Source organism: Pongo pygmaeus, chromosome X, assembly GCF_028885625.2.
Source record: "Pongo pygmaeus isolate AG05252 chromosome X, NHGRI_mPonPyg2-v2.0_pri, whole genome shotgun sequence".
NCBI lineage: Eukaryota > Metazoa > Chordata > Mammalia > Primates > Hominidae > Pongo > Pongo pygmaeus.
The window spans coordinates 158,661,832-158,686,464 of NC_072396.2; the positions used below are offsets into that span (position 1 = coordinate 158,661,832).

At 54.3% G+C, this 24,633-nt stretch overlaps 1 protein-coding gene across 3 annotated transcripts; it reads right to left on the bottom strand.

The window, feature by feature from the left end:
• Positions 1–270: 270 nt before the first annotated feature.
• Positions 271–24,291, bottom strand: BCAP31 (B cell receptor associated protein 31). 3 transcript variants are annotated; one of them, XM_054470886.2, is made up of 8 exons: positions 24,182–24,291; positions 22,987–23,122; positions 20,721–20,821; positions 15,286–15,433; positions 3,730–3,865; positions 2,716–2,839; positions 1,788–1,888; positions 271–749 (listed from the first exon to the last, which is right to left on the bottom strand). In XM_054470886.2, the coding sequence occupies exons 2-8, from the start codon at positions 23,076–23,078 to the stop codon at positions 711–713; spliced, it is 741 nt and encodes a 246-aa protein (XP_054326861.1). In that variant the 5' UTR covers positions 23,079–23,122; positions 24,182–24,291; the 3' UTR covers positions 271–710. The 3 variants fall into 3 exon arrangements, with proteins under 3 accessions (XP_054326861.1, XP_054326860.1, XP_063516341.1); XM_054470885.2 differs by lacking the exon at positions 24,182–24,291 and adding an exon at positions 23,342–23,970; XM_063660271.1 differs by lacking the exon at positions 24,182–24,291 and adding an exon at positions 23,342–23,743 and having other exon boundaries at positions 271–1,888.
• Positions 24,292–24,633: the final 342 nt, after the last annotated feature.

The following is a 24,633-nucleotide window of genomic DNA, read 5'->3' on the forward strand; positions in this document are numbered from 1 at the left end:
CCTCTACCCGGAAGCCTCGCCGGTTTACTGAGCCTCCCAAGCTGCCCACACCCAGGGAGGCAGACAGGACACACACTCGGCGGGTGGCCCTGAAGCGAGGCCCGGCCCAGCCCGGGGAGCAGGAGGACAGAGAGGGCAGGGCCTTCGAGAACAGGTGTGAGCCTGGCCTTCAGTGGGGGAAACAGGTTGAAGGGCTGTGGCCGCTTGGGGGCTCCAGGCAGGAGAGAAAGCAGAGCCCTCCCGACGGCCGCAGTCACACACCGCACCACGTACACACCATGACAACTTTTATTGCCCTCAAGAGAAACTCCAGTCCACCTGCTCCACCCACCCTCCTTCGAGACCAAAGAAAACACCCAGAGGGCAAAAGAAAAAGGGGCTCAAACCAACAGGAAGTCAGCCCCACCGCAAGCCAGACTACAACTAACTCATGCCCTCCACGCTCAGGCGTGGAAGCCAGGGCTGCGCCAGGCCTGGCCAGGCCAAGCAGGATGACAGCAAACGCATTCTGAACGTGTAGCAATCAGGTCCCTTGTAATGTGCTTGGAGAGTGTGGACAAGGGCCGAGATGACGAGCTATGAGCTGTGGAAGGGAATGGGGTAAGCAGAAGGGCACAAACAGAAGTACTGGAGGGAGAGGCTGGGCTCTCAGGAAGCAGCAGGCACGTGCCAGGTGGAAGCCAGCTGCAGGCAGGGGAGGAAGGAGGCCCTTACTCTTCCTTCTTGTCCGTGGGACCATCTACTGCAGCCTGGAAAGGGACAGAAATCCCACAGCAGTAGGTTGGCCGGGTCCACTCCTCCCCTGCCACCTCCAGCCCCATGCCCCAGAGGTCCAGCTCGGTTCCCCTCTCTCCTAACGACAGCTATTCAAGTGAGCAAGGGGCCCCCTCCCCAGCTGCACCCAAAGGCCTGCCAGGGTGGGAGCGTCAGCCCTGGCCATGCTCTAGAGAAAGCCCTGGACCTAACGCCAGCCAGGGAGGACTGCCAGGACCTCACTAGGGGCTGAGTCCTGGCTGCAGGGAACAGCAAGGCATCCAGTCCCCTTCAAGACCTGATCAGGCCCTTCCCAACTCTGCACACCTTTGACAGGTGCCCTCGAAGCCCAAGTCCCGTCTGCCAAGCCTGCCCCATACAGAGGGCATGGGTGCCCCCTTTGAGGCTGGACCCTTCCTCCCCACCTGCTGTGGTTCCCAAACTTGGGCCACCAAGCACTGAGGCCAGCTGTCCAAAGTTAGGAGTATTTATGTGGCCCTCACTCCCAACGTCAAGACTGCCTGGGCTTCCAGATGTGGCCTGGTGCACCCAAGCTAGTCTGAGGACTCAGATCAGGCCTAGGGCAGCAGGCGATGGCCACAACTAGCGCCTGCTAGGGGAGGTGCCTTTTTGACACCTTGTGCCCTCACTTGCCCAGGGATCTTTGCGCTACGTCACCCCCCAGCACTCTAGGAAAGAAGGCCAGCAGTGGGTCCCAGAGTTTCACCTGCTTCTTTGTTCTTGACTGGGCCCCAAACCATGGACTGAGCCTGAGCAGGAAGTTAGGAAGGCTCAGAGCCTAGTGAGCCAGTGCCACTCCTGAGAGCCGCCTCGGCAAGTGCCTACATCTGCTGCCAGGCCACCCCTCTCCTGCCCAGTGAAGGGTCCCACTCAGTAGGGCAGAGGTGGCCAGGGGGAGTGAGGGAGAGGGCAGCCAGCCCCTGGACCCCTGGAAGGTTCCCTCCGCACCCGCAGGGGCTGCCTCATCCTGCTCTGCTCTCCTGCCCTGGGCGCAACGATACGGGAGGGCTGACCTGCAGCTTTGCGTGCTCCTCCAGCAAGCGGTCGTACTCCTTGGTGAGGCCCTCAGACTGCTTCCGCATGGCCAGAACCTGGTTTTCAGCTTTCTCTAGTTCTTGAAATGATGTAAATGACCAAGAAAACAGAAACGAAAAGACAGGAATTAGGGGGAAAAAACCCGACTGCTACAGACACCAGAAACTGGCCCAAATCTATCTCAAACGAGGTTATACAGGAGCCTACTTCTCAAAATAAAGCCCCTCTGCTTTTGCAGGCCCCCAAAGTAGAGGGAAAGGGCTGACAAAAAAGCTTAAGATAAAGCAAAAGAAATACAGAGGACATCCCCCAGTCCCTTTAATGGAGGGGAACTCTAGTGGCTCTCAGCAAGGGTAACCTCCAGGGAGGCTGAGAGTGGGAGACAGGGAGCAAGATCCCAGCCTGAAAGCGAGACCCAATGACACCCATGCCTTGCAGACAGCAGCAGCAGGCGAGGCCTGTGGTACTGGGGGAAAACGCCCCAGACTTAAGTCTATGTGTGGGAGACCAAAGACAGGCAGGCCGCTTGGGAGCCGCCCACTCCCCTCCTGAACGTCACTCCCACACTCCCCTCATTCTCAGCCCCCAGGCATGCTGGGGCTACCGTGCCACACTCTGGATGGGAAAGCCCCAGCGTGCACTGCTCTAGCGCAGGGCAATCGAGGCCCACCAACTGCAGCCTGGTTCCTCCTGAGCCCCATTCAAACCACTTAGCCTCACTGGCCTGCGGGCTAAGCGTGGCTGCACTGGGGTTGGAGGCGCAGGGTGCTATTTGTTTGTTTTCAGCCAGCCCTCGAGCGTGCATGCAAGGCTTGTTACTAATACTTTGGCACAAAATGGGCAACAGCGGGCAGAGAAGGCTCCTCTGGACTTCCCTGCGGGAAAGGACACGAGGTCGAGCCTCACTTTGCTTAGTGCTGGCCAGCTCGTCTTTTAGCTTCTGCAGGTCAGCCTTCAGGCTCCTGTTCTCTTCCTCCAACTTCACCTCAGCATTCCCGACATCCAACTTGCCTCCGTCAACAGCAGCTCCCTGGGAAAAGTGCCAAAGGCCAGGGTTACTCAGGAGGGAGGGAGGGAGGGAGAGGCTCCAGCCCCATCCTCCCCACTGAGCTGCGGTTCCTCAAGCTGCCCTGGCCACTCGCCCCTTCGGAAATGTCAACGCGGAACCGAGCCACCACTTGCTCCCAGCTCCTAGTCAAAGGCCAGGGCGTGGCTGCCCGCCGAGGGAAAGAGAAGCGCCAGCGGGGCCACCTGCTGCAGCTCGCCGGGCACGCCTTGCCTGCCCTGGCCCCTGGCCCTGCCTCCTTCCTGAGCAGCAGGGCTCAGCAGCTCCATGGCACTCACCAACCCCTCCACGGATGGCGGTGCCTTGTGCTCCCCACATGGTGCCGCTCACCGCAGTCAGGAGCCCCCAGTCTGCCTGGCCAGCTCTATCCCACCTCTGCATCCACATCCCTCTGAGCTTGCCTTGCAGCTCACCTCCTGACAGGACGTCTAAGACTGGCCAACTACCCTGCCTCCACCTCCTCTCCAGCACTGAGGGATGCCACAGACCCCGAGTTCCAGAGGGGGTGCGGCAATCTTACAGGGAACAAGGGCCTAGCTGAGGGCCTTCGGTTCACAGCAGAGGGCCTGGCTCACTGAGGGGCCGTTTTTCTCAGGGAAGGGTCTGACTGGAAGCAGTGGATGGAAACGAGAGCAGCAACACCCTCCTCCTCACCCGGACCCTCACATACAGACGCCTCCAGCGGCCATACCCTCCCCACTGAGGACTTCCCCTCTGTGCCTCCACCCAACTCTGGCTTGTCAGGCACATTTCCCAGTGTGACAGGCTAGCAGTGGCCACTGAGGCCCTAAAGAATGTGGCTCCCGCAGTGTAACACCAGGACGCCCCATGGTGGGTCGGGAAGCTGGGCTCACCTTCTTGAGCTGGTCATTCTCCTCCATGTACTTCTTGGCCGCCTCACTAGCACTCTCCGCCTGCTTTTTAAAGGCTTCATTGGAGGCCAGCAGTGTGGCCTGCTGCGAGATGAGAGTCACCAGGCGTCTAAGCAGGCTGCAATTATTTACAAAAAGAAGGGAGAAGTGAGAAAAAGAGCATGAAGGGCTGGCAGGAGCACCTCCTGGTTGCCCCCACTCCACGCCTGGCTCCAGCCTGGGCCTGCCCTCTTGCCAAGGCAGCCGAGCGAGAAGCCGCCAACCTGGTGCTGGCAGCATGAGGGAAAAGGTGGGGCCCAGGAGCTGTCCTCTGCCGCTGTGCCCAACAGCCACCCTCGGCTCTGGGAGGGGCTGGAAGCAGGAGCCTTGGGGGCCGGGAAGAGCCTCGCTACAGCATGAGGTCCCGGAACGCGGCACTTTCCGGGTCGGGGCCTAGACGTGCCAGACAAGCCACAGCACCACCTTCCTCCCTGCGAGGCTGGGCTTGCCTTGGTAAGGTAACGAGAGAAGCTAATCAATCCGGGCACTTCCAACATGCCAGGCCGCATCCTCACATCTACCTGATGAGGAAGTTACTATGACTGCCCCAGCTTATAGAGAAGGAAACACTGAAGTTCAGCAGCGTAAATCAATGTACCCAAGGCCAAAAACCAAAAATGGGCACGGCTGGAATTCCAAATTATGTCTGCCTGATTCCAGAACCTGAGCTCGGAACCACTCTTACTCTCTAAACTAACAGGGAACAGCTCCCAGGTCCCAACATAAGATAGAACTCTCTTCTCTGGCCAGCCTCCTTCCCAACCCGTCATGCAGGCTGCGCTGGAACACATCCGTTATGTAACAGCACCCCGAATGAGGTCTTCTTGGGCTGGAGGGTGTAGAGGAATCAGGACACAGGCGCACGCTGCCTATCTGAAGCAGCCAGGAGAGACAGGCAAACAGGTGGCAGCTGGAGGCAGATGCTAGTCCCCAAACAGAGATTGGAATGGCCACTTCATTTCCCTTGGTTCACCCTTGCCCCGAGATGTTAGCTGGCAGGAAGAGAGGAAGGAAGGACTCGTTCAAACAGTCAAAACAAGGCAGGGGTTCCTTTCTCACACACCTCAGAAGGCAAGGGTCACACAGGGCCTGGGGGAAGGAAGAGACAAATCTGCTTAGTCCAGGGTGCTTCAACAACAGCTTACTCAGAAAAGTCGAAGTGGCCTCCTGCCCCAGCCAGGCCTGCACACTTCACAGCCTCTGCTCATGGCCAGGGGCAGCCCGGAAGGGCTGGAGAAAGTAGAGAGCAGACAAGGTGAGACCTCCCTGGCCCAAGCCATGGCTGTCCAGGGCCTCAGCAGAGCCCCTTTCCAAATGTACTCAGGACAGAAAATACCCACCCGGGCCAGGAGATGCCCCTGAGGTTCCTGGTTTGGGGAGAGGCTTCCAGTGGCCCCTGGCAGCACCAGGAGAGCCAGGCCATTGATTCCTGGCAGAGAAGGAGCGTTTCCAGTGACATGTGCTTTCTAAAATTAGCAGCCCAGGACCTCGTGGCCTAGGGCTCAGGTTTCCCTGCCTCAGCCCCCAGCTGCCCACCAGCCTGCCCCCCACTGGGCTGCAGCCTGAAAGTGGAGGAAGCTACTGAGCACCCTAGGAGCCAGAGAGAAACAACGCCATCTGACTCACATCGGCATGGCCAGAAGTCACTGGAGAGGCCTAGAAAGAAAGGCAAGTCTGACTAAGACCCAGCCCCCCGCCAAGGAGCTGCCCAGCCCCAGAGCGGATCCCAGTGATGTAGAAAGAGGAAGAGGACCGCTCCTCCCAGCTGGAATTGAGGGGTGGGGGTCATGCCACCTGGTGGTAGAGAGAGGACCAAGCAAGACTGAAGGCTATACTCCCCACCACCAGGCCAGGCAAGTGGCTGCTGGTGAGTGCCCATGGCTGTCACCCCAGTACCCAGGGAGATAGCTAACACAAATGCTTCCGCGGCAGTGGCAGCAGAGGCCCAGCTCTTTGCAGACCATCCCAGGCCTTTCCCGGCTATTGAGAACCAGGGCTTCCAAGATAGGCCAGGGCATACACAAAGTCCAGCGCAAGATCCACGCCATGTCTGTCCGAAAGCCTGGCCCTGCTCAGCCCCAGCCCAGGCCTTCAGTTCCCAGCCTTGAGACAGTCTGGGGCTCCCCTCTGCCAGGCCCCGGTTCCCCTTCCTCTTGCCAACCCTCACAGGCGCTCCCCACCCCCACAGCACCCTGGGCATACTCTTCCCACTGCACTCCCAGCCCGACAGTTCTTTTTCACACCTTCTAGGTCCTCTCTCTTCCTGCTGGATGACCCGAGATCGGTCTCCCCCCAGGAACCTCACCTTCAACTGCCTCCTTCCTGGAGTCACCCTGCCCAAGCCCCTGGTCTTTTCCCTCACATATATTCCTCAACCTAGGCTGGCCAAGGCCTGCCCTTGCAAGCCAGCAGCAGGGCCACCAGTGGCTTCCTAACCACCCAGGCAGGCGGTCACCCTGAACTCCTTGCTCTGCTGCTACGTTACCCTCCTGAGGTCCCCTCACAACACCCTCTTCCCACTGTTATTCTGCTCCCTCTGGGGTCTGCACTCTTCAGCTGACACCCTATACCTTCTTCCCAGCCACTCTTATCCCTGAAAGGGTTTTGTCTGCGGCCCAGACTCATACCTAACCTCCTGCTAAACATTGGCTCCTGGATGTCCCCAGAGACATTCTAGACTCAGCTTGTCCAAAACGGGCCTTCTCTTGTCCTGCCTGACCCGACCACCTCGTGTAGCCCCTGATGTAGTGGTGGGCAGGCAAACTGCCTTAGACTCGGCCCTCTTGGCCCCCCTAGCCCAAGCCACAACCCAGTGCTTTCCATGTCAACTGCAAACATGCCAGCCATCATCCCCACTGCTGGCGCCTCCTCCCTATCTGCCGCCATACGGCTTTCCCATCCACCTCCCAGAGCAAGGCAAATCCAACCACATCAGCCCTCTGCTTAAGCCACCTGCTGCCAGCACGCACACCCTCAGTGAGCTCTCCTCCCTCACTAACCACATGGTCCCCTGCTCTAGTAACACCTAACCCCTCACCATTCCTGGAACACGCCTGGCTCTGTGTGGCAGTCCTCCAGGCCAGAATGTCCTCTCGACCCAGCTCGATCCTCACCTCCCCCCAGAAACCCTTTCGGATCTCCCACCCCATCAGAGGGACGCCTTCTGGGGGCTCCTGCAGCAGCCCCCTAGGCACCTCATTCTCTGTTCTCTGCGTGGCTGCCATCCGTTTATATGGCCGCCCTACCAGGCTATGAAGGTCTTTAGGCTGGGCACTGTGGCTTCATCTCTGCACTCCCATACCTGGCACACTGAAAAGGGGTCTTCCGCCCACTCCAGCAAGTCTAGCTAAAAAAAAAAAAAGGGAGGGGGGGCGGGGCTGGGCTTCCAGATGACCGGATCCCACTCCCAGGAGAGGAAGTGCTCCCTGACAGGTGAGGGGGCAAATTTGAGGCTGCGCGTAATGCTGGACAGAATCTCCCTAGGCCTAGACTGCACCTGTGTTCACCTGGGAGCCTGGCACCAAGAGGGACAGAGGCAGACACAGAGCTGCTCAGTCTAGCAGCAGAGGAGACAGAAGACAGGAGTGGGAAGGCGCCATCTCAGACCCGTTCTGATGGGCAAGCCAGGCTCATGGCTGCAGGGGGAAAAAACATTCACTGCCGCGACCTGAAGGCACAACCCAGAGCTCCAGTCTCTGCGTCCTCACACCCTCAGCCCCCATCTAGGGCCCAAGCAATGCAAACCAGGTCCTCTCTGATCACTGGCATTTTTCAGCCTGAGAGCCAGCCTTCTAGAACATTTTCCTGCTCCCTCACCCTGGGTCACTCAGGCACGTTAACGTGCGCTTCTGTCTGTTCCCTTATAGCTTCCCAGGCCCCCAGGACAGGGCACGGAACATGGCCTTTAGCTTCTGCCTCTGCTGGATCTCCCAAGTAGTCTTACCCGAATCACCGTTCTTAGCTATTCATTTCCAGAAAACAGGAAAGAACCTAAGAGCCAAAGGCATCTCCTACAGATACAGGGTGGTCACCAATAGAATGGCCTGGGGTCCAAAAAAAGGCCAGCGAACGAAACTTAACAGAATCCAGATGTGGCCTTGGCAGACACATGGCAGCCCCAAATGCCTCAATCTGACTGGGCCTTCTTGATAGAATGTTGTTGGACACTGAGCAGGGCTATCGTGCTTTTATAAAAGGTTGAGTAAACCAGAAAAGGCAGGAGAAACAGAACCTCTCCACAGACTCTAGAGAAACAGGGCCAACCATATCAAGTGGGGAGAGCCATGGCTCATAAGCACTTTTCGGCAGCCCTGTCTTCCCCCATGAGCAAGGGGAAGAGGACGTGGGCTTAATAGGAAATGGGGAAGGAGCAAGTCCCGACCAAAAGATTCCATGCTGTGGCCACCCCCGGCCCACCCTGCTGCGGGCAGGTTTCAGGCGAGTCAAGTCATTCATCCCCCAGCCCCTGCATACACATGGTGTTCACATAAGCTCACTCCTCTGCCCCCAGCCGGCAGAAAGCCGGTGTCCCAGCGCCACCTGCTGACTTTCCAGGCCTACCGCAGGGTGGCCAGTGGACTCGGTGAACACGCCCCAGCTGTGAAAGAAAAAAATGAGGCAGCGCCCAGGCAAGGAAGCAAGTCAGGTGACGCCTCAGGAAGGCTTCAGTGAAGAAGAAATGACTAACATCAAGGCTTCCACTGCCCTCAGCAACTCTTACCCGCCAGTCTGGAATCAGGAAAACAGGTTACAACTGGGAGAGTCACCTACAGCAGACCCGATAAGGCTGCCCCAAGTCCATTTTGGTACAGCTGCGTGGCCTTCCCTGTAGCCTCCCAGCACACAGACGCTGGAGAAGACAGGAAGAGGAGGTCTAGAGCTGGGGGAAATAGAGGCCGTTTCAAATGAGAACATGCCTTGTGGCAGCTCCAGCCCACGACCCAGATGGAGCTCGCCCATCCTGAGGACAGTGCAGTAAGCGCAGGGCAAAGGGGCAGGTGTGGGTCTGGCCTGTCCTCCCTTCTTCTTGAGAAGAAGTGACATAGACCAGCTGGGTTTCTGGGGTTTTGCTGTGTATATTTTTTAAAACCAGCTATCTGAGGGGTTTGGGGTAAGCTGGAGGGTAGAGAGCAACCGAGTGAGGTAAGACAACTTAGGCAAAGGTAGTCTGCGATTAGATGACTCAACCTAAAAAAGAAGAAAAAGCAGTTCAGCAGAGAAGCACGGGCAGCTCCATCTGGGCTAACGGCAGCGATGGGATTCTACCCTGGAGGGGTAAGGAGGAAACAAAAGATGCCTGTGGATCACGTTCAGGTCAGCAAAAACTCAGGGGGCTTCCACACAAACAGGGGCCTTCCTGCGACTGGCTGCTAACCAGCACTTTGGGCCTAACCTTGACCGCCATTTAAGCTGAGTAAGGCAGAGAAGGCAGTGCAGGGCCTCTGAACACACAAACCCCAGCCCAGAGGGAGCTGCCGTCCCCAATACACTCCAAGACTCAAGAGAGCCTCTCGCTAGCTGTGCCCCCGAAGTGCAAGGTTGGCAGGAAGGGAACAGGAGCGACTGCCGGAGTCTTCCACAAGCAGAAACCAGTGGCTCATCCAGTGTGGTCCCCTGGAGGTAGCCCCGAAGCATCCGTCTGCACAAACTGTCATAGCTCCTAAGACCTGAAAAGCTGGGCTTCTTGTCTAAAAAGCCCGACAAGTTCAACCCAGACACACACCTAAAGCTGTCGCCGTCAGCCCGGGACAGCCCATTCAGTCACCAAAGGTTTCAGCGGCCCTTCATATGTGCCAGGCCCTTGGCACTGAGCTTAACAGTCTAAAGGGGAAGAGCCCAGGTTTTCCATGATGGGCAACCCTGCCAAGTACCACGCCTCAGAGCTGCATGTGCAGGCTGCCCTGGGACCCGAGGACAGCACTATGGGTCAGCCAGGGACATGGTGTGGGCCCCTCGGAACAGGCTCCACAGGGAAGCCTCGGAGATTCACGAAGAGGAGGTGCCGGCTGGGCCAGCAGCTGGAGGGGGTGTTCCGCACAGAGGCCCCCAAAATGCTCAGAGAATCGAGTTGGGGGAGAGCATGTGTTACGTGAGGCTCTCCCATGAGACCCACATGACTGCTTCATGACAGGGGGAGGCCGAAGCAGAGACTGTGGGGGAGCCGCGTCCTGGAGGATCCATGTGATAGCAAGCCACTGGAAGTGGGATGCACAGGCCAAAGGGGGGAAGGCAGGTGGCAGGGAGCCCGCTTGGTCTATACGGGATGGTGGCGGCCCCACCACAGCAGTGGTCCCAAGGGTTGTGAGAGAGAGGCTTAGGAGGTGACATCTACAGGCTGTTTCATGGGTGGAGTCCAGCTCTGCAGGCTGAAGACTTCTGGAGGTTGGCTACTTGACAACATGAAAGCGCCTCACCCTGCTGGGCCACACACTGAGAAATGGCCACGATGGTTGGGCAGTCACATGGGACAAGAAAGGGCAGAGCAGCCCCAGGCTTCTGGGTCAAGTGACAGGACTGAGACAGTAGTGGCAGAGGCAGGACAAAAGCTCAGAAGGCTTTGGCTGGGAAGCTGGGACTCTCCCACTGCTATCCCAGGCAGCAGCAGCAGACTATGGGGGCCAAGGGTACAGGCTTGCTTCTAGGTGTGATGTTTCCTTTCAGGCCAGGCCCCCTTTCCCAATTACAAGGGCTACTCGGGGGTTCTCAGGCTAACCTCCTATGTGTTCTGAGCCCAGTCCTGCTGAAAACTAGTGCCAAGCACCAGGCTTTCTCTGGAATGTGCTCCCCTCCTTGGCCACTAACCTGCTCACATCCTCCCTCTTGATCTTGCTTCCCTCTTCCTTCTGCTCCCCGATCTTCTATCGCTCTGCTGGAGGCTGGAATCCATCCTGCCAGCACATTCCCTTTGTCCCGGCCTCAATACCTCTGTGAAGCCAGCAACCCAAGCTCGACTGCCCAGAAGCACCCTATCCTGCTCATCTGCCAGGTCTCCCCTGCTCAACCCTGCTCTCCCTGTCCCCTCCTTTCCTTGCTGTCCCCAGGCCTGGCCAGAAGTCCCACTCTGCAACCAGCCCTCACACCTAGCACGATAGTGTTACTCCATGGGCAGCCAGAGCTCCCTTTCCAGCAGGGGGCTGCGTCCTCGCATTCCGCAAGTCCAGAGCAGAACCAAGATCATCTCAGACTCCCAGAGACTGGAAAAGCCTGCTGATTCAACTCCACCTTGGCCTCTCAGGTCTGTCCCCTCCACCCCACTTCTGCTACCACTGCCCCAGTTCAGGTTCCCAGCAAGTCTCACTGACAACCTCCAACTTGGTCTCCCCACTTTAGGCTCTCCTGCTCCACTCCATCCCATACACCCTTGCAAAATACTAATCCACACAGGTGACCGCATCCCAGCAGTACTGGAATACCCACTAAGCAGACTCTCTACCACTCAGAAAAGCTGCATACGAAGTCTGGAACCCTTAACTCCTAACCATCTAACCTGCTCGGGCCATGAGTACCTGCTCACGCCATGAGTACCTGCTCGCGTTCAAGAACTGAGCCTCTCAGTGGGACATAAAGAACATGGAAAGAAAGAGGGTGTGGTGGCGTATGCCTGTATTCCCAGCACTTTGGGAGGCTGAGGTGGGCGGATCACATGAGGCCAGGAGTCGGAGACGACCAGCCTGGCCAACATGGCGAAACCCTGTCTCTACTAAAAATACAAAAATTAGCCAGGCGTGGTGGCATGTGCCTGTAGTCCCAGCTACTTGGGAGGCTGAGGCATGAGAACTGCTTGAACCCAGGAGGCAGAGGCTGCAGTAAGCCGAGATTGTGCCACTGCACTCCGGCCTCGGCGACACAGAGAGACTCTGTCTCAAAAAAAAAAAAAAAAAAAAAAAAAAAAAAAAGAAAAAGAAAAAAATCAACAACAACAAAAAAGAAAGAGACAGATAATAGGAGTGACACGGGTGCTCCAAGAGGATCAGGAGGCCCAAAGAAAGCTGACTAGCTGAGGTCACTGTTTATGACGTCAGAAACAGAGCTGCAGGCTCGATGTCCACCAATGAGGAATTGGGTAGAGACTCAGGAACACTCAAGAACGCTGGAGAGGCCAAGCACAGTGGCTCATGCCTGTAATCCTAGCACTTTGGGAGGATGAGGTAGGAGGATTTCTTGAGCCCAGCAGTTTGAGATCAGCTTGGGCAACAGAGCAAGACTGTCTCTACAAAAAATTAAAAAATTAGCAGGACGTGGTGGCACATGCCTATAGTCCCAGCTACTTGGGAGGCTGACGCAAAAGGGCAGGGCTGCAGTGAGCCATGATCACATCAATGCACTCCAGCCTGGGTGATGGAGCGAGACCTTGTCTCAAAAATAAATAAATAAATAAATAAATATGCTGGAAACAGGTCAGTTGTCCCAAAAAAACATTCATGATAAACTGAGTAGAACATTCAAGTCACCAAGGGGCATTTAAAGCATGTGGTGCTTTAAAGTCCCGTGGTTAACTTTTTTTAAACACGGGAATGTTTTTAAAAAGCATGTGGAGGCTGGGCGTGGTGGCTCAGCTGCTGCACCCTCCCGTGTTCCCATCCAGTAGCCTGATCCAAAAAAGCCATGAGGTTGGTCTTGCGTGACTTCTTAGAAAAGGAAACGGTGATCCCAGGGATCAGTGTGGATTCACCAGTTGCCCATAAGCGATCTAGTTAATCATTTCTGGAATTTTGCCAGAAATATATACTCCTTGCTAGTCTCTTAAGAGTTAAACCTAAGATGGTGGCTGTGACCCTAGAGGAACTTGGCTTTCTGTGTGATGTTCTTGTCCAGCCTTACGGCCACGCAGCCCATTTGCAGCTTGCAGGAAACACTTAAAAAACAAAGCAGGCCGGGCGCAGTAGCTCACGCCTGTGATCCCAGCACTTTGGGAGGCTGAGGCGGACGGATCACCTGAACTCAGGAGTTTGAGACCAGCCTGGCCAACATAGTGAAACCCTGTCTCTACTAAAAATACAAAAAATTAGCAGGGCATGGTGGCGGGCACCTGTAGTCCCAGGTACTTGGGAGGCTGAGGCAGGAGAATGGCATGAACCCGGGAGACGGAGCTTGCAGTGAGCCGAGATTGAGCCACTGCACTCCAGCCTGGGCGACAGAGTGAGACTCTGTCTCAAAAAAAAAGAGTGAGCCCCCTAAGGCTTCTATGTGTATGTGTGGATGGAGCCAATCCACATGGCAGCCACTCATGTGGGTTAGGACCACACCTAACTACACTGTTCTGCCGGCACCTTCCCCACACTTCGGCATCCGGTCCTTAAGAACAGACTCAGACTGGCAAGCATCATGCTAAAAATCCATCTACACTCCATCTATAGAAGGCTGACAGAACTTCTCCAGGAATTCACAGCAGTCACCAATGATCCTGCTCTTCTTTTCCGAAAGCATACAAGCTATTCTTTCTAGAGCATGGCTGGAGATCAAAGTCAACCATCCCCAGGTCAATTCCTCATCTACCTTCTCCTCCCTTTGGAAATTGGGATGTTTGCCAGGCTGCAGTCTGCCAGTATCTCTCCCACTCTGCAAATCCTCAAGCATCGGTGGCAATTTCATCTGCAGATGATCTCTACAGCTTCTGGACATAATCTCATCAAGCCTAAGTGCAAAGTACATCATTTAGGGATGCTACTCTTGCCCACCTGTAATTTCCATTTTCTCATCCTAGTGTTTCCTTTGCCCTTGACCACCTACCCTCCATCTCCTTCCTTACATAGACATATAAAAGGGACTGCCTTCTCCCCACTTTTCCATGTCTTTCATGATTCAGAGCTCCCGGCAGGTTTTCACCTTCCCAATACTATTCTTTTTTTTTATTTTTTATTTTTGAGATGTCGCCCAGGCTGGAGTGCAGTGGTGTGATCTCGGCTCACTGCAACCTCTGCCTCCCGGGTTCAAGCAATTCTCCTGCCTCAGCCTCCCGAGTAGCTGGCACTACAGGCACCTACCACCAAGCCCAGCTAATTTTTTTGTATTTTTAGTAGAGACAGGGTGTCACCATGTTGGCCAGGCTGGTCTCAAACTCCTGACCTCAGGTGATCCACCGGCCTCAGCCTCCCAAAGTGCTGGGATTACAGGTGTAAGTCACCGCATCCAGCCCACCCCTCCCCCATACTATTCTTAAAGCTCTAGATGCTTTTCTGGTAGATGGCCTAGTTTCCTCTCTTTCCCTCCTCAATGTGGTCTTTTTTCCTCATTTTGCTGACTGTCACACTCAGAATTCTGGTTTTGAGACTCAGTCTTCCAGATCTGCTTCCCTTTCAGCCTCAGACCACAAGATAATACTTATTTGGAACTTCCTGAAAAATTTAGGGTATGTGTCTGACTCCTCCCAGCCTTCCTGACTTTCCTAAGTTTGAAGATAGCAAGCTTGTAGATTAAATCTGTGATCAAACCCATTATCTTGAAAAAATGTGTTTGCCTTTTCTAGCTCCACCCCTCTTTCCAACTTGGTCGCAGAGAGTACAAGATCATCTAAACGACAGACTTTAAGACAAGCAGTCATCGTAGCGCCTAGTAAAGCAGGACACACCAGGTGACTAGAGAGCAAGAATCTTAGGCATGGAGATTCTTGAGTCTCGGGGCACAAAACCAAGTGGGGAATAACTGTCCATGAGCCTGAGAATCACTGGGTGCTATGGTCTGAGTGCCCTTCAAACTTCATGTGTTGGAATTTAATCCTCACTGCGGTAGCATTAAGAGGTGGGGTCTTTTGAGAAGTGATTAAGTGATGAGAGCTCCACCCTCAAAGCAAGCACCTTTCCAATGCCTTCATACGCCCTTGGTCTGAGCTCCCATCCACCTCCCAGCCAGGCCCTGCTGATCAGAATGGCCATGTGAAGCAGGAGGCAGCAAACAGGGCCCCAGGCTCAAATAGGCACTTCGTAGTGGTCTAGTTTTGCCCAACTAGTTACCCTTAGCCCTGATCAAGGTACTTAGTTTTACCAAAAAAATCATCAGAAATACTCTGGCTGCCATGGAACGTAACATGCCCTCATTACGAGTTTCACGTGGGGAAGGCCCTGAGGCGAGGAGAGGCCCAGCCTCTTCGTTCCACTTTTACCTGCTGTCCCTAGGTCAGCACCCCGGACACAAAGAGCCCCCCATTCAATCGCTCCCTTGTGAGCTGGACTCTGAAGGTCCTCTCCCAGAGGAGGGCAAGGCCTTACCGTTACACCTCACTCTCCATGCAAACAGACCGTGAGATAGTAATCTGTTTGCCTGAGAGTATGAGGTGTGTGAGGGTCTTCTGATATTTCGGGCAGCCCTCTCCTACTCTCCACGCTGCCTCTGGAGGTCAGGAGAAAACTATGTGGCTTCCCTAACACAGACAAGGCTTTGGGATCCAGGCCACAGACTGAGGAGGAATCAAAGTCACAGGGGGAGACTGGGTCCACTGAGTTCTGTGTCCATGGCTAGCCCATGGCTCCTTTCACAGCACCTGCCCCCTCAACCCCCACTCACAAGGACAGCAGCAAGGAAAAGCCAGCAATGTAGAGATTCCTCTGGGCACGGAAAAGCTTCATGTGGAAGTGCTCCATGGCCCCAGGATTGTTCTGGAGGTTCACCTTTTCGGTCACATCATCATACTTCCGAATTTCGCGCACAGCATCTGTGGTGGAGCGGAGAGGAGACATAGGCATTTAGCAGACAAGAGGGCAAGGTAAGGCCATACCAGGCAGACAGGCGGCATGAGACAGGTCAGACTCACTTCCCTCAAATCGGCCTCCCCAGTTCTTCCCACTTCTACCCACACACACCCCTCATGGGATGCTGTTATGAGAAGCTCCCACCCTCAGGCCAGGTGCAGTGGTTCACGCCTATAATCTCAGCACTTTGGGAGGCAGAGGCGGGCAGATCACCTGAGCCAGGAGTTTGAGACAAGCCTGGCCAACATGGCAAAACCCCATCTCTACTAAAAATACAAAAAAAAAAAACTAGCCCGGCGTGGTGGTGGACGCCTGTAATCCCAGCTACTCGGGAGGCTGAGGCAAAAGAATCATTTGAACCCGGGAGGCAGAGGTTGCAGTGAGCCGAAATTGAGCCACTGCGCTCCAGCCCGGCGGACAAGAGTGAAACTCCATCTCAAAAAAAAAAAAAGGAAGCTCCCACCCTCAGACCCACTCCTTCCTCCAGCTTTTCAATCCCTGGCCCCATTCTACACAGGCCCCAAGCTTGCTCTGCAGTTCAAGATGCTAACCAAGCCTAAAGAGTTTCTGGAAATGGGGGTGACTTCCTTTTCCCATGGTGCCCCCAACCACGTCTTGTTCTGTTCATCTCAAGTTGGCCCATAGCCCCCCCAACCCCCACAATGATAAGCCAGGTTGAACCTGGAGATGGAAATGCCTGCTCCGGGGACCTAAGGTGCTTAAGAGTCAAGACCCAGGCCAGATGTGGTGGTTCACGCCTGTAATCCCAACACTTTGGGAGGCCAACGCAGGAAGACTGCTTGAGGCCAAGAGTTCAAGACCAGCCTGGGCAAAACAGGGAGACTCTCTCTCCACAAAAAAAAAAAAAAAATTTTAAATAGCTGGGCATGGTGGTGCACACCTGTAGTCCCAACTACTCGGGAGGCTAAGAAAGGAAGATCACTTGAGCCCAAGAGGTCAAGGCTTCTGTGAGTTACGATCACACCACTGCATTCCAGCTTGGGCAACAGAGCGAGACTCTGCCTCGAAAAAGCCAAAATGTTCTAAACAAGCAAACAAACAAAAAAATAGGAGTTAAGACCTGCAGGATGCGAGCTAGGGGTCAAGGGTTTCATTTCAAAGCTTTACAATGGGTTTTATTATGTATAATGTTTTATTCTGATTACACAAGGAATTCACACTCATCGAAAGTTCTAACACACCCAAAATATAGAAAGGGAAAGGATCCCATAACATAATCACATCTAGCAGTATATATAATAAACATGTGGCCACCTCATCTAAAGTCATTTTTAGTCACATTACACTATGTTACCTGCTTCTTAATAGACATCCATCTCTGAAATTATCTTAAACACATTTCTTGGGTCCATCTCTCCCAAAGTAGACTACAAACTTCATAAGAGCAGAAATCTTTTATACTATATTCCCAGGGCCTGGGATAGTTCTGGGTGCAGAGTGGGCACCGAAATAATTGCTGAGTCAGTGAGCAGCCTCTGCTCCTGCAAGAGCCGCTATTAGACATATAGAGCTCCAGTTAACAATATATTTACATCTGTCTCTACTTGCTGAGTCAGTGAGCGGCCTCTGCTCCTGAAAGAGCTGCTGCTAGACATATAGAGCTCCAGTTAAAAATATATTTATATTTGTCTCTAATGTAGAAATTGAGCCACGCCAAACCTACTGCTTTTCCCCATGCATCTTGAGACATCGTTTTAAGTCAATACACTAAGATGTACCTAAAGAATCCTCTTAATAGACTCCCATATGAGAGGGGAAAGGTATCATTGTATGGGTATCGAGGTTCTTTTTGTATGGTGGGTTACAGGGTCTCACTCTGTCACCCAGGCTGGAGTGCAGTGGCACGATCCTGGCTCACTGCAACCTCCACCCCTCAGCCTCCCCAGTAACTGGGACCACAAGTGTGTGCTACCACACTCAGTTCATTTTTTCTTTTTCCATTTTTGGTAGAGACGGGGTTTCGCCATGTTGCCCAGGCTAGTTTCAAACTCCTGAGCTCAAGCAACTGCCTCGGCCTCACAAAGTGTGGGGATTACAGGCGTGAGTCAGGGTACTGGCCTCATGGGGTACTTAATTTCCGGTTTTAGGCTGCTTGGTTTTTATGTTGATCTTGCATTATAAAAATCTGCCCATCCCTCGGCACCACGAAGCAAGTACTCTCAAACGCTATTAGCAGAGGTAAAAACAGCACACCTGTATAAAATGCAAAATGTTCACACCCTCGGGTTCAACAATCCACCTCTGAATTTATTCCACAAAAGTAATTGCATAAATTTGCAATGATTCGAAGATGCTTATAAAGAATGGATTATGGCACAACCACATGAGAGAATACTACATGATCTTTAAGAAGAATGAGATTGCTATAAAAAGATGTTGGCCAGGCACAGTGGCTCACGCCTGTAATTCCAGCACTTTGGGAGGCCGAGGTGGGTGGATCACTTGAGGCCAGGAGTTCAAGACCAGCCTAGCCAACACGGTGAAACCTCGTCTCTACTAAAAATACAAAAAAAATTAGCCGGGCATGGTGGCGGATGCCTGTAATCTGCAGCTACTCGGAAGCTGAGGCAGGGGAATCGCTTGAACCTGGAAGGCGGAGGTTGCAGTGAGCCAAGATGGCGCCACTGCACTGCAGTCTGGGCGACAAAGTGAGACTCCATCTCACAAAAAAAAAAAAAAAAAAAAAAAAAAGACGTCTAAGGTTCAGCAAGTAGAAAAAGCACAATCCAAAGTATTGGCTGGGCTCTGCTATGGACAGCAGTCTTATCTCAGAGCTGTGCTACCAGCTCAGGCGTGGAATGCTCCTCCTGCCATGTCCCAGCAGGAATGCGGAAACATAAATACTTTGTATATATGATCCCACCGCTGTAGACATTTTATTAAAGATGTCAGCATAGAAAACCCCTCTGGAAATGCATAACAAAATATTTATGATGGTTACCTGTGGGACATGGGATTATGGGGAGTTTAACTTTCTAAACTCAATTTTTGAAGTTTTAAGAATTACCCATTATTTTTGTAATCAGAAAAACAAGACAAACATGTTTCCTTACACTGTCAGCTGCATCCAGGAATCCCACCATCCTAAGGACCACCTCGGCCAATGACCAAGAGTGGGGATGGGGGACTGAGCAATACTAACCCAAGTCCCACAGTAGAAACCGGCCCTCCCTGTCTTGGGCCTCAGCCCAGGTGGGAAGATCCTGCACCCTCAGCAACTCCATCCTCCAGGAGGATCTGCTCAACCCTCCCCGCCCCCAAGCAAGGCCACAGCTCTAGCTAGTTATGCCCGTTACCCTTCACTAGTACCTGTGACTAACACTTCTGTTTGAAGAAGGCTCTGCAGATCTTTCTAGATTATGCTTCTTAACATGAGAGTAGGAAGCAGCCAGTCATCATGGCCATATGTCCCCCTAGAACTTCCAAGCAGTTCCCCGATCCCAAAAAAGAATGAAGGCTTTGTTAACTACTGGATTCCGCAAAGGATCTCTCCAGCCCACTCAGCTGCTCTAGGAAAGAAACATACTCCTTCTGGTTTGGGGAAGGGGCAAGACCCTGAGGGAATCATCCTCAGCATGGTCCCTCCCTTCCCCAGTTATTACCCCCACCCCAGACCCAAAAGCCAAAACACACATGCTCAGTTCAAAAACTCAGTGGCCTGGGGACAACACATATATTACCTACCTACTACTGGCTTGGAGGCTGCTCAGGGAGAGAACCCTGGTTAGAAAGAGCTACTACCTCTTGGGGCCTTGTCAAGTATTTTGACAACACTGAGGTGCTCAGGCAGCTGGCACCTACCCTGTGTGGTTGGAAGCTGTCAGGTAACACTTGGCCTATTCAAAGGCAGTCCTGCCTGAACATATCCTATCAGGCTCTGAGACATCAGGAAGGAGAAATGCCTAATGCTGAAGCTGGTGGGTGAGGCTTTGCACATTCCCCTGAACCATAGCCCCCCACCCGCTCAGTGTTTCTGCTGGGACTCGGTGGGAGGAGTGTTCCACGCCTAGGCAGGCACCACAGCTCTGAGACAAGAGTGGTGTCCACAGCAGAGCCAAGCCAATACTTTGGAGCCCAAACAGGGGGACATATCGATCACTTACCACAGCAAAACAACAAACATCTACCAGTCAGACAAGAGCTTTATTGATTCTTGTCTCCAGATGGTCACCCTACCACCTCATTGCAAAATGTCTGCCTTTCATCTTAACACCACCTGGCCTGGCCTTATCCCAGAGCTTGCTTGCCCTTGGACCAGTTTATCTTTCAAGCACCTGCTAGTGTACACCTCAATGTCAGCGCTTACAGAACTACAGAGCTGAAACGACCTGGGAAAACCTCAAGTCTAGCCCAGATGCAGAGAGGTCTGGGATCTCTCTCCAAGATATGCTGCCACACATCTCTGTGTCCTCCTCCTACTACTACAGGGAATGGCAGGACTTCCCTTCCCAGCTAGGCTCACTGTGTGCTTGGTTGCTCAGTCCCCCCATTAGAGGCCCTGCTCCAGGCAATTCTGCTGTTTAAGTGACTGGTGAGCAGCACTACTCAGACCAAGGTCACAGGCCAGTTAGCTTCTCTTGGCTTCAGTTCTAGAGTGACCTGAGGAGCAGCCTCAGAAACCTAAGGCGTTCCTTCTCCCAAGGTCTTGAAAAAAAGCAATGTAAGGTGGTTGTCATAAGGCTGCATACAAACTGCTTGATATAAGCCCACGCCCACTGCTAGAGGGGCCTCTTTTTTTTGAGATGGAGTTTCCCTCTTGTTGCCCAGGCTGGAGTGCAATGGTGCGATTTAGGCTCACCACAACCTCTGCCTCCTGGGTTCAAGCAATTCTCCTGCCTCAGTCTCCCAAGTAGCTGGGATTACAGGTGCCTGCCACCACGCCCAGCTAATTTTGTATTTTTCGTACAGATGGGGTTTCACCACGTTGGCCAGGCTGATCTCGAACTCCTCATCTCAGGTGATCCACCGACCTCAGCCTCCCAAAGTGCTGGGATTACAGGCATGAGCCACCATGCCCAGCCTAGAGGGGCCTCAAAGTGAAGAACCGAGTAGCAGTCAGCAGCACGGGCAAAGGGAGCCTCTTCCTTCCCTCAAGAGAAAGACACAGTATTTCATTGGTCTGTCTCCTAGCAGCCAAAACTGGACGCTACACATCAAAAGCGGCAAAGGGTTTTGCAGCAGAGACCAGGGTCTAGGTCAGGTAGCTACCCTCAGCCACAGCTCACTCACCAATGACCAACAGCACAAGGATGACAATGAGAACCACAAAGAAGGTGTTGCCATAGGACACTACCAACTCCACCAGCCGAGACTTGAAAATCTTCTGCCATCTGTGAAGAAGACAAAAAGGACAGGAGCTGAAGAGAAAGCACACACACGGGCTCTAGGGCCCTGAGCAAAATGGAAATCCAGCTTTGCACTCTTCTCCAATGGCCGAATAGCCCACGCAAAGTCAGCCTCCGTGGCTTGCAATTCTCTAATTTGACATCCGTTCAAGACTATTGGAAAAAAGGCCAGGTACAATGGCTCACCTGTAATCCCAGCACTTTGGGAGGCCAAGGTGGGCGGATCACTTGAGGTCAGGAGTGCAAGACCAGCCTGGCCAACATGGCGAAACCCTGTCTCTACTAAAAGTACAAAAATTAGCCAGGCGTGGTGGTGGGCACCTGTAATCCCAGCCACTCAGGAGGCTGAGGCAGGAGAATCACTTGAACCTGGGAGGCGGAAGTTGCAGTGAGCTGAGATCACGCCACTGCACTCCAGCCTGGGCGACAGAGCGAGACCCTGTCTCAAAAAAAAAAAAAAAAAAAGATGCTGGTCCACGTATAGATCGAAATGTCTGGAAAACTAATCTTTTTTTTTTTTTTTGAGACAGAGTCTTGCTCTGTTGCCCAGGCTGGAGTGCAGAGGTGTAAGCCACCGCGCCCAGCCTGGAAAACTAATCTTAAACATGGGTAGTTGGCTGGGCGCAGTGGCTCACATCTGTAATCCCAGCACTTTGGGAGGCTGAGGTGGGCAGATCACCAGACCGGCCTGGCCAACATGGTGAAATCCCATCTCTACTAAAAATATATATTTAAAAAAAAAAAAAATTAGCTGGGCATGTTGGCAGGCACCTGTAGTCCCAGCTACTCGTGAGGCTGAGGCAGGAGAACTGCTTGAACCCGGGAGGTGGAGGCTGCTGTCAGCCGAGACCACACCACCGCACTCCAGCCTGGGTGACAGAGCAAGACTCTGTCTCAAAATAAAAACAAAAACAAACAAAAAAACCACAACAACAAAAAGAAAACATACTGGTGGTCTCCGAAAAGGGAAACTTACTTTTCATTGTACTCCCCTTTGTAATATTCAAATGTTTGCCCCATACATGTTATTTCTTTAAACTGTCTTTCCACATGATAAACCTTGGTTTGTCTATATCCCCCCACCCTGTTATGATGAGATGGACCCCAGACCTCACATCATTTCCATCCACAAATGCTTTGGGATGCAGCTCTCAGAAGAGATTTCAGAAGTGTTTACATATTGTTCAAATTAACAAGAAGCCCTCATCATCAGGGCTAGAGCTGAAAATGCCAATCACTGCAGGCAATGATATTTGTTTGAATCCGGACCCAGCAAGGTACCGATCTGGCATTCGGTAGATAAACGTCTTAAATCCCTCTTATTCTGGAAGCTCCCCCTTCCCTCTCCCTCTTTCATTTGCTTTTCCAGTTTGCTTTGTGTAGAAATCAGATTGTCTGTCCTCTAAAGCTTCCCAGATTAAAGCTCCCCGGGGCCCTCTATCTCTGCATGTCTTGTCAACTGTACGAAGGTGTGGTTTTCTGCAAGAATCCTCCTCAGACAGCACTGTATACTTTCTATGGTATCACATCAGAGATAATTTTTCACAAAAAAACGGCTTTTAAAAATACCTGTGGAGATTTGGCCTTATTCGTAATATCGTAATTTAAATAGGGATGTGTTCGGGTATTATACATAATTAAAATTAATCTCCAATTTACTTTTAACAGGTCCTCTGTTCATTAAAAGGGAATATGGCTTCATCCTCCACAGGCTGAGTAATGTTCATGCAGCCACTGCACAATGCCAGTGAGACTAGTTAGGAGGACAAGAGTCACCAAATCAGCAACAACGTGACCCAGTGGTGCAAGTCTTCCGAATCCCACGCTACCGTCCCAGCACCCCGTGGACCAAGAGTAGGTGGGAGGGCATCATTTCCAGAACTGTAGCATAGATCTTCCTGCCTCTCGGGGGCATTCTGAAGACCAGAAGGCAGGGGACACAGGAAAAGGAACTGAGCAAGTCATGACGAAGCAGAACCCTGGGGAGGGTTGGCAATAACAAACACAACCCCTGCCACCCCCACCCCAGACAGGTTCTACCTGTTCCATCGGGTCCCAATTCCAGGGTCCACCAGCTGCACACACCAGTCCCAGGGCTAGGGCACAGGCACCCTCCTGCCTAACTCGCCTGCTTGCTCCACAGGCCATACCTTTTAGGAGAAATGAAGGGAATGCAGAGAAGCAACACAACAAAGACCTCCGCATAGAGGAAGGTGGCAACTGCAGTCCACTGCAGACTCATCCTGTTACTAGAAGGTTTCCCACAGGGAGATGTGAGCTTGTTTCCTGGCAGGGCACAAAAGGAACAGGACTTGTAAGCGCTGGGCAGCCAAGAACATCCAGTTCAGTTACCCTGCGAGGCTGGGGCCGCCACTCTCCACCCTGACCCCCTGCACTTTGCTTCAGAGTCTCTGATGCGCTGGCGGAAGCAGGGCTCCACTCGGCAGGGCCTCTTGGCCAGCAGCGTTCACAGGCCCCACAAACTTCCGTTCGCTGGTCAGTTACCTGCCCCCTCCAGCACGTGTGTCAACACGTTCAGAGCGGCCTCTCCCGACGATCCCTGCCCCAGGAAGCCCGAGATTTCCGATGCCCGTTTAACTGAAAGGCGTTCTTCGGGAAGAGCAGTGCCAGGGCACCAAGAGGAGGACGCCTCGGCACCCATCGGGTGCTCCCTTCCCCGCCAGACAGAACTCAGCCGCAGAGGAGGGCGCTCGGGGGGCCCAAATCCCCGCTACCAGGCGGGCCCAAGGCCGCACCTAGTCCAAGCGCTGCCGACGCCCCCGCCTCCCACCGTTCCCACGGCGCCCGCGGAGAGAAACCGGCACCTCCCTCGAGGATCAAGCGGCCTTCCGCCCGGGGCCGCTTCGCCTCCGGTGGGCTGGAGGCCCGCAAGAGCGACTCCTAGAGGGCAGGATTCGGGACCAAGCGCAAAGGCAGGTCTCGACCAAGCACCTCAAGGCCCCATACGGAGAAAGTTCTAGACACAGTGTCCTCAGAAGCCAGGGGTCCTTCCAGTAGCCCTCGCGGGCCACAGCGCCCACCCAGAGCGAGAACCGACCGCGAGCACCGGGGGGCCCCCCGACTTGGCCCCGGCCTGGCACACCGTCCCGGAGGCCCAGCCCGGCCGCTCCTCCAGGTGGGGCTTCCCCGCCCCGCCCCCAAGACCAGCTTCTGGAGGCGCCGCCCGGTTTCCCTTCGCCCCTGCCTCTCACACCCAGGTAGGCTGCGGGCCCCGAGATTCCCCGGCCCCCGGGCCTCCCCGCGCCGCTCGCCTCTCTCCCTCGTTGATGGGCCGGGGAGGCTCGGCGGTCCCGGAGCCCAGCCCGGCGCGCGGAGCCCGCTCACCGAGTTTCCCACAGTCAGCGTTCAGGCCCCGCCGCAGCAACCGAACTCTCCCACAACAGCCCCGGCCCCGGCCCCGGCCCCGCCCCTCATCCCGCGGCCGGAAACCGGAAGCGCCCGCCGGGCACCGCCCACCAGTCCTCGCGAGGCCCCGGAGGCTCCGCCCACCTCCGCTTCCCGCCCCGCCCCGGAGCGGAGGGGCGGCGCTCCGAGCGCGAGAGCAAGAGGCGCCTCGGGCTCCGGGCGCACAGAGCGGGGTGGAGCGAGCACGCGGGCGGGGCGGGGCTTTGGCGGGCCTGCGACGGCCGCTTCTCTAGTCCGCGCCGCCGTCCCACGTCTCTGTGGTGCGGGAGGGGCCCCGCCGAGGGACGAGAACGGGAGGTGGGGGGGGGTGGGCGGACCCCGCCGAGGGCGAGAACAGGGTGGGGCCCCCGCGCCCGGACTCCGCCCCTCGC

Bases quoted from the DNA above. Each gene is read 5' to 3' on its own strand.
- BCAP31 (XM_063660271.1), bottom strand. From the start codon at position 23,498: ATGGGTGCCGAGGCGTCCTCCTCTTGGTGCCCTGGCACTGCTCTTCCC. The intron at 23,123-23,341 runs GTAACTGACCAG...GTGCCCTGCCAG, and splicing joins ACACGTGCTGGAGGGGGCAG to GAAACAAGCTCACATCTCCC. The intron at 3,866-15,285 runs GTGAGTGGGGGT...AAATAATTGCAG, and splicing joins TTTTCCTTGCTGCTGTCCTT to CCTGCTTAGACGCCTGGTGA.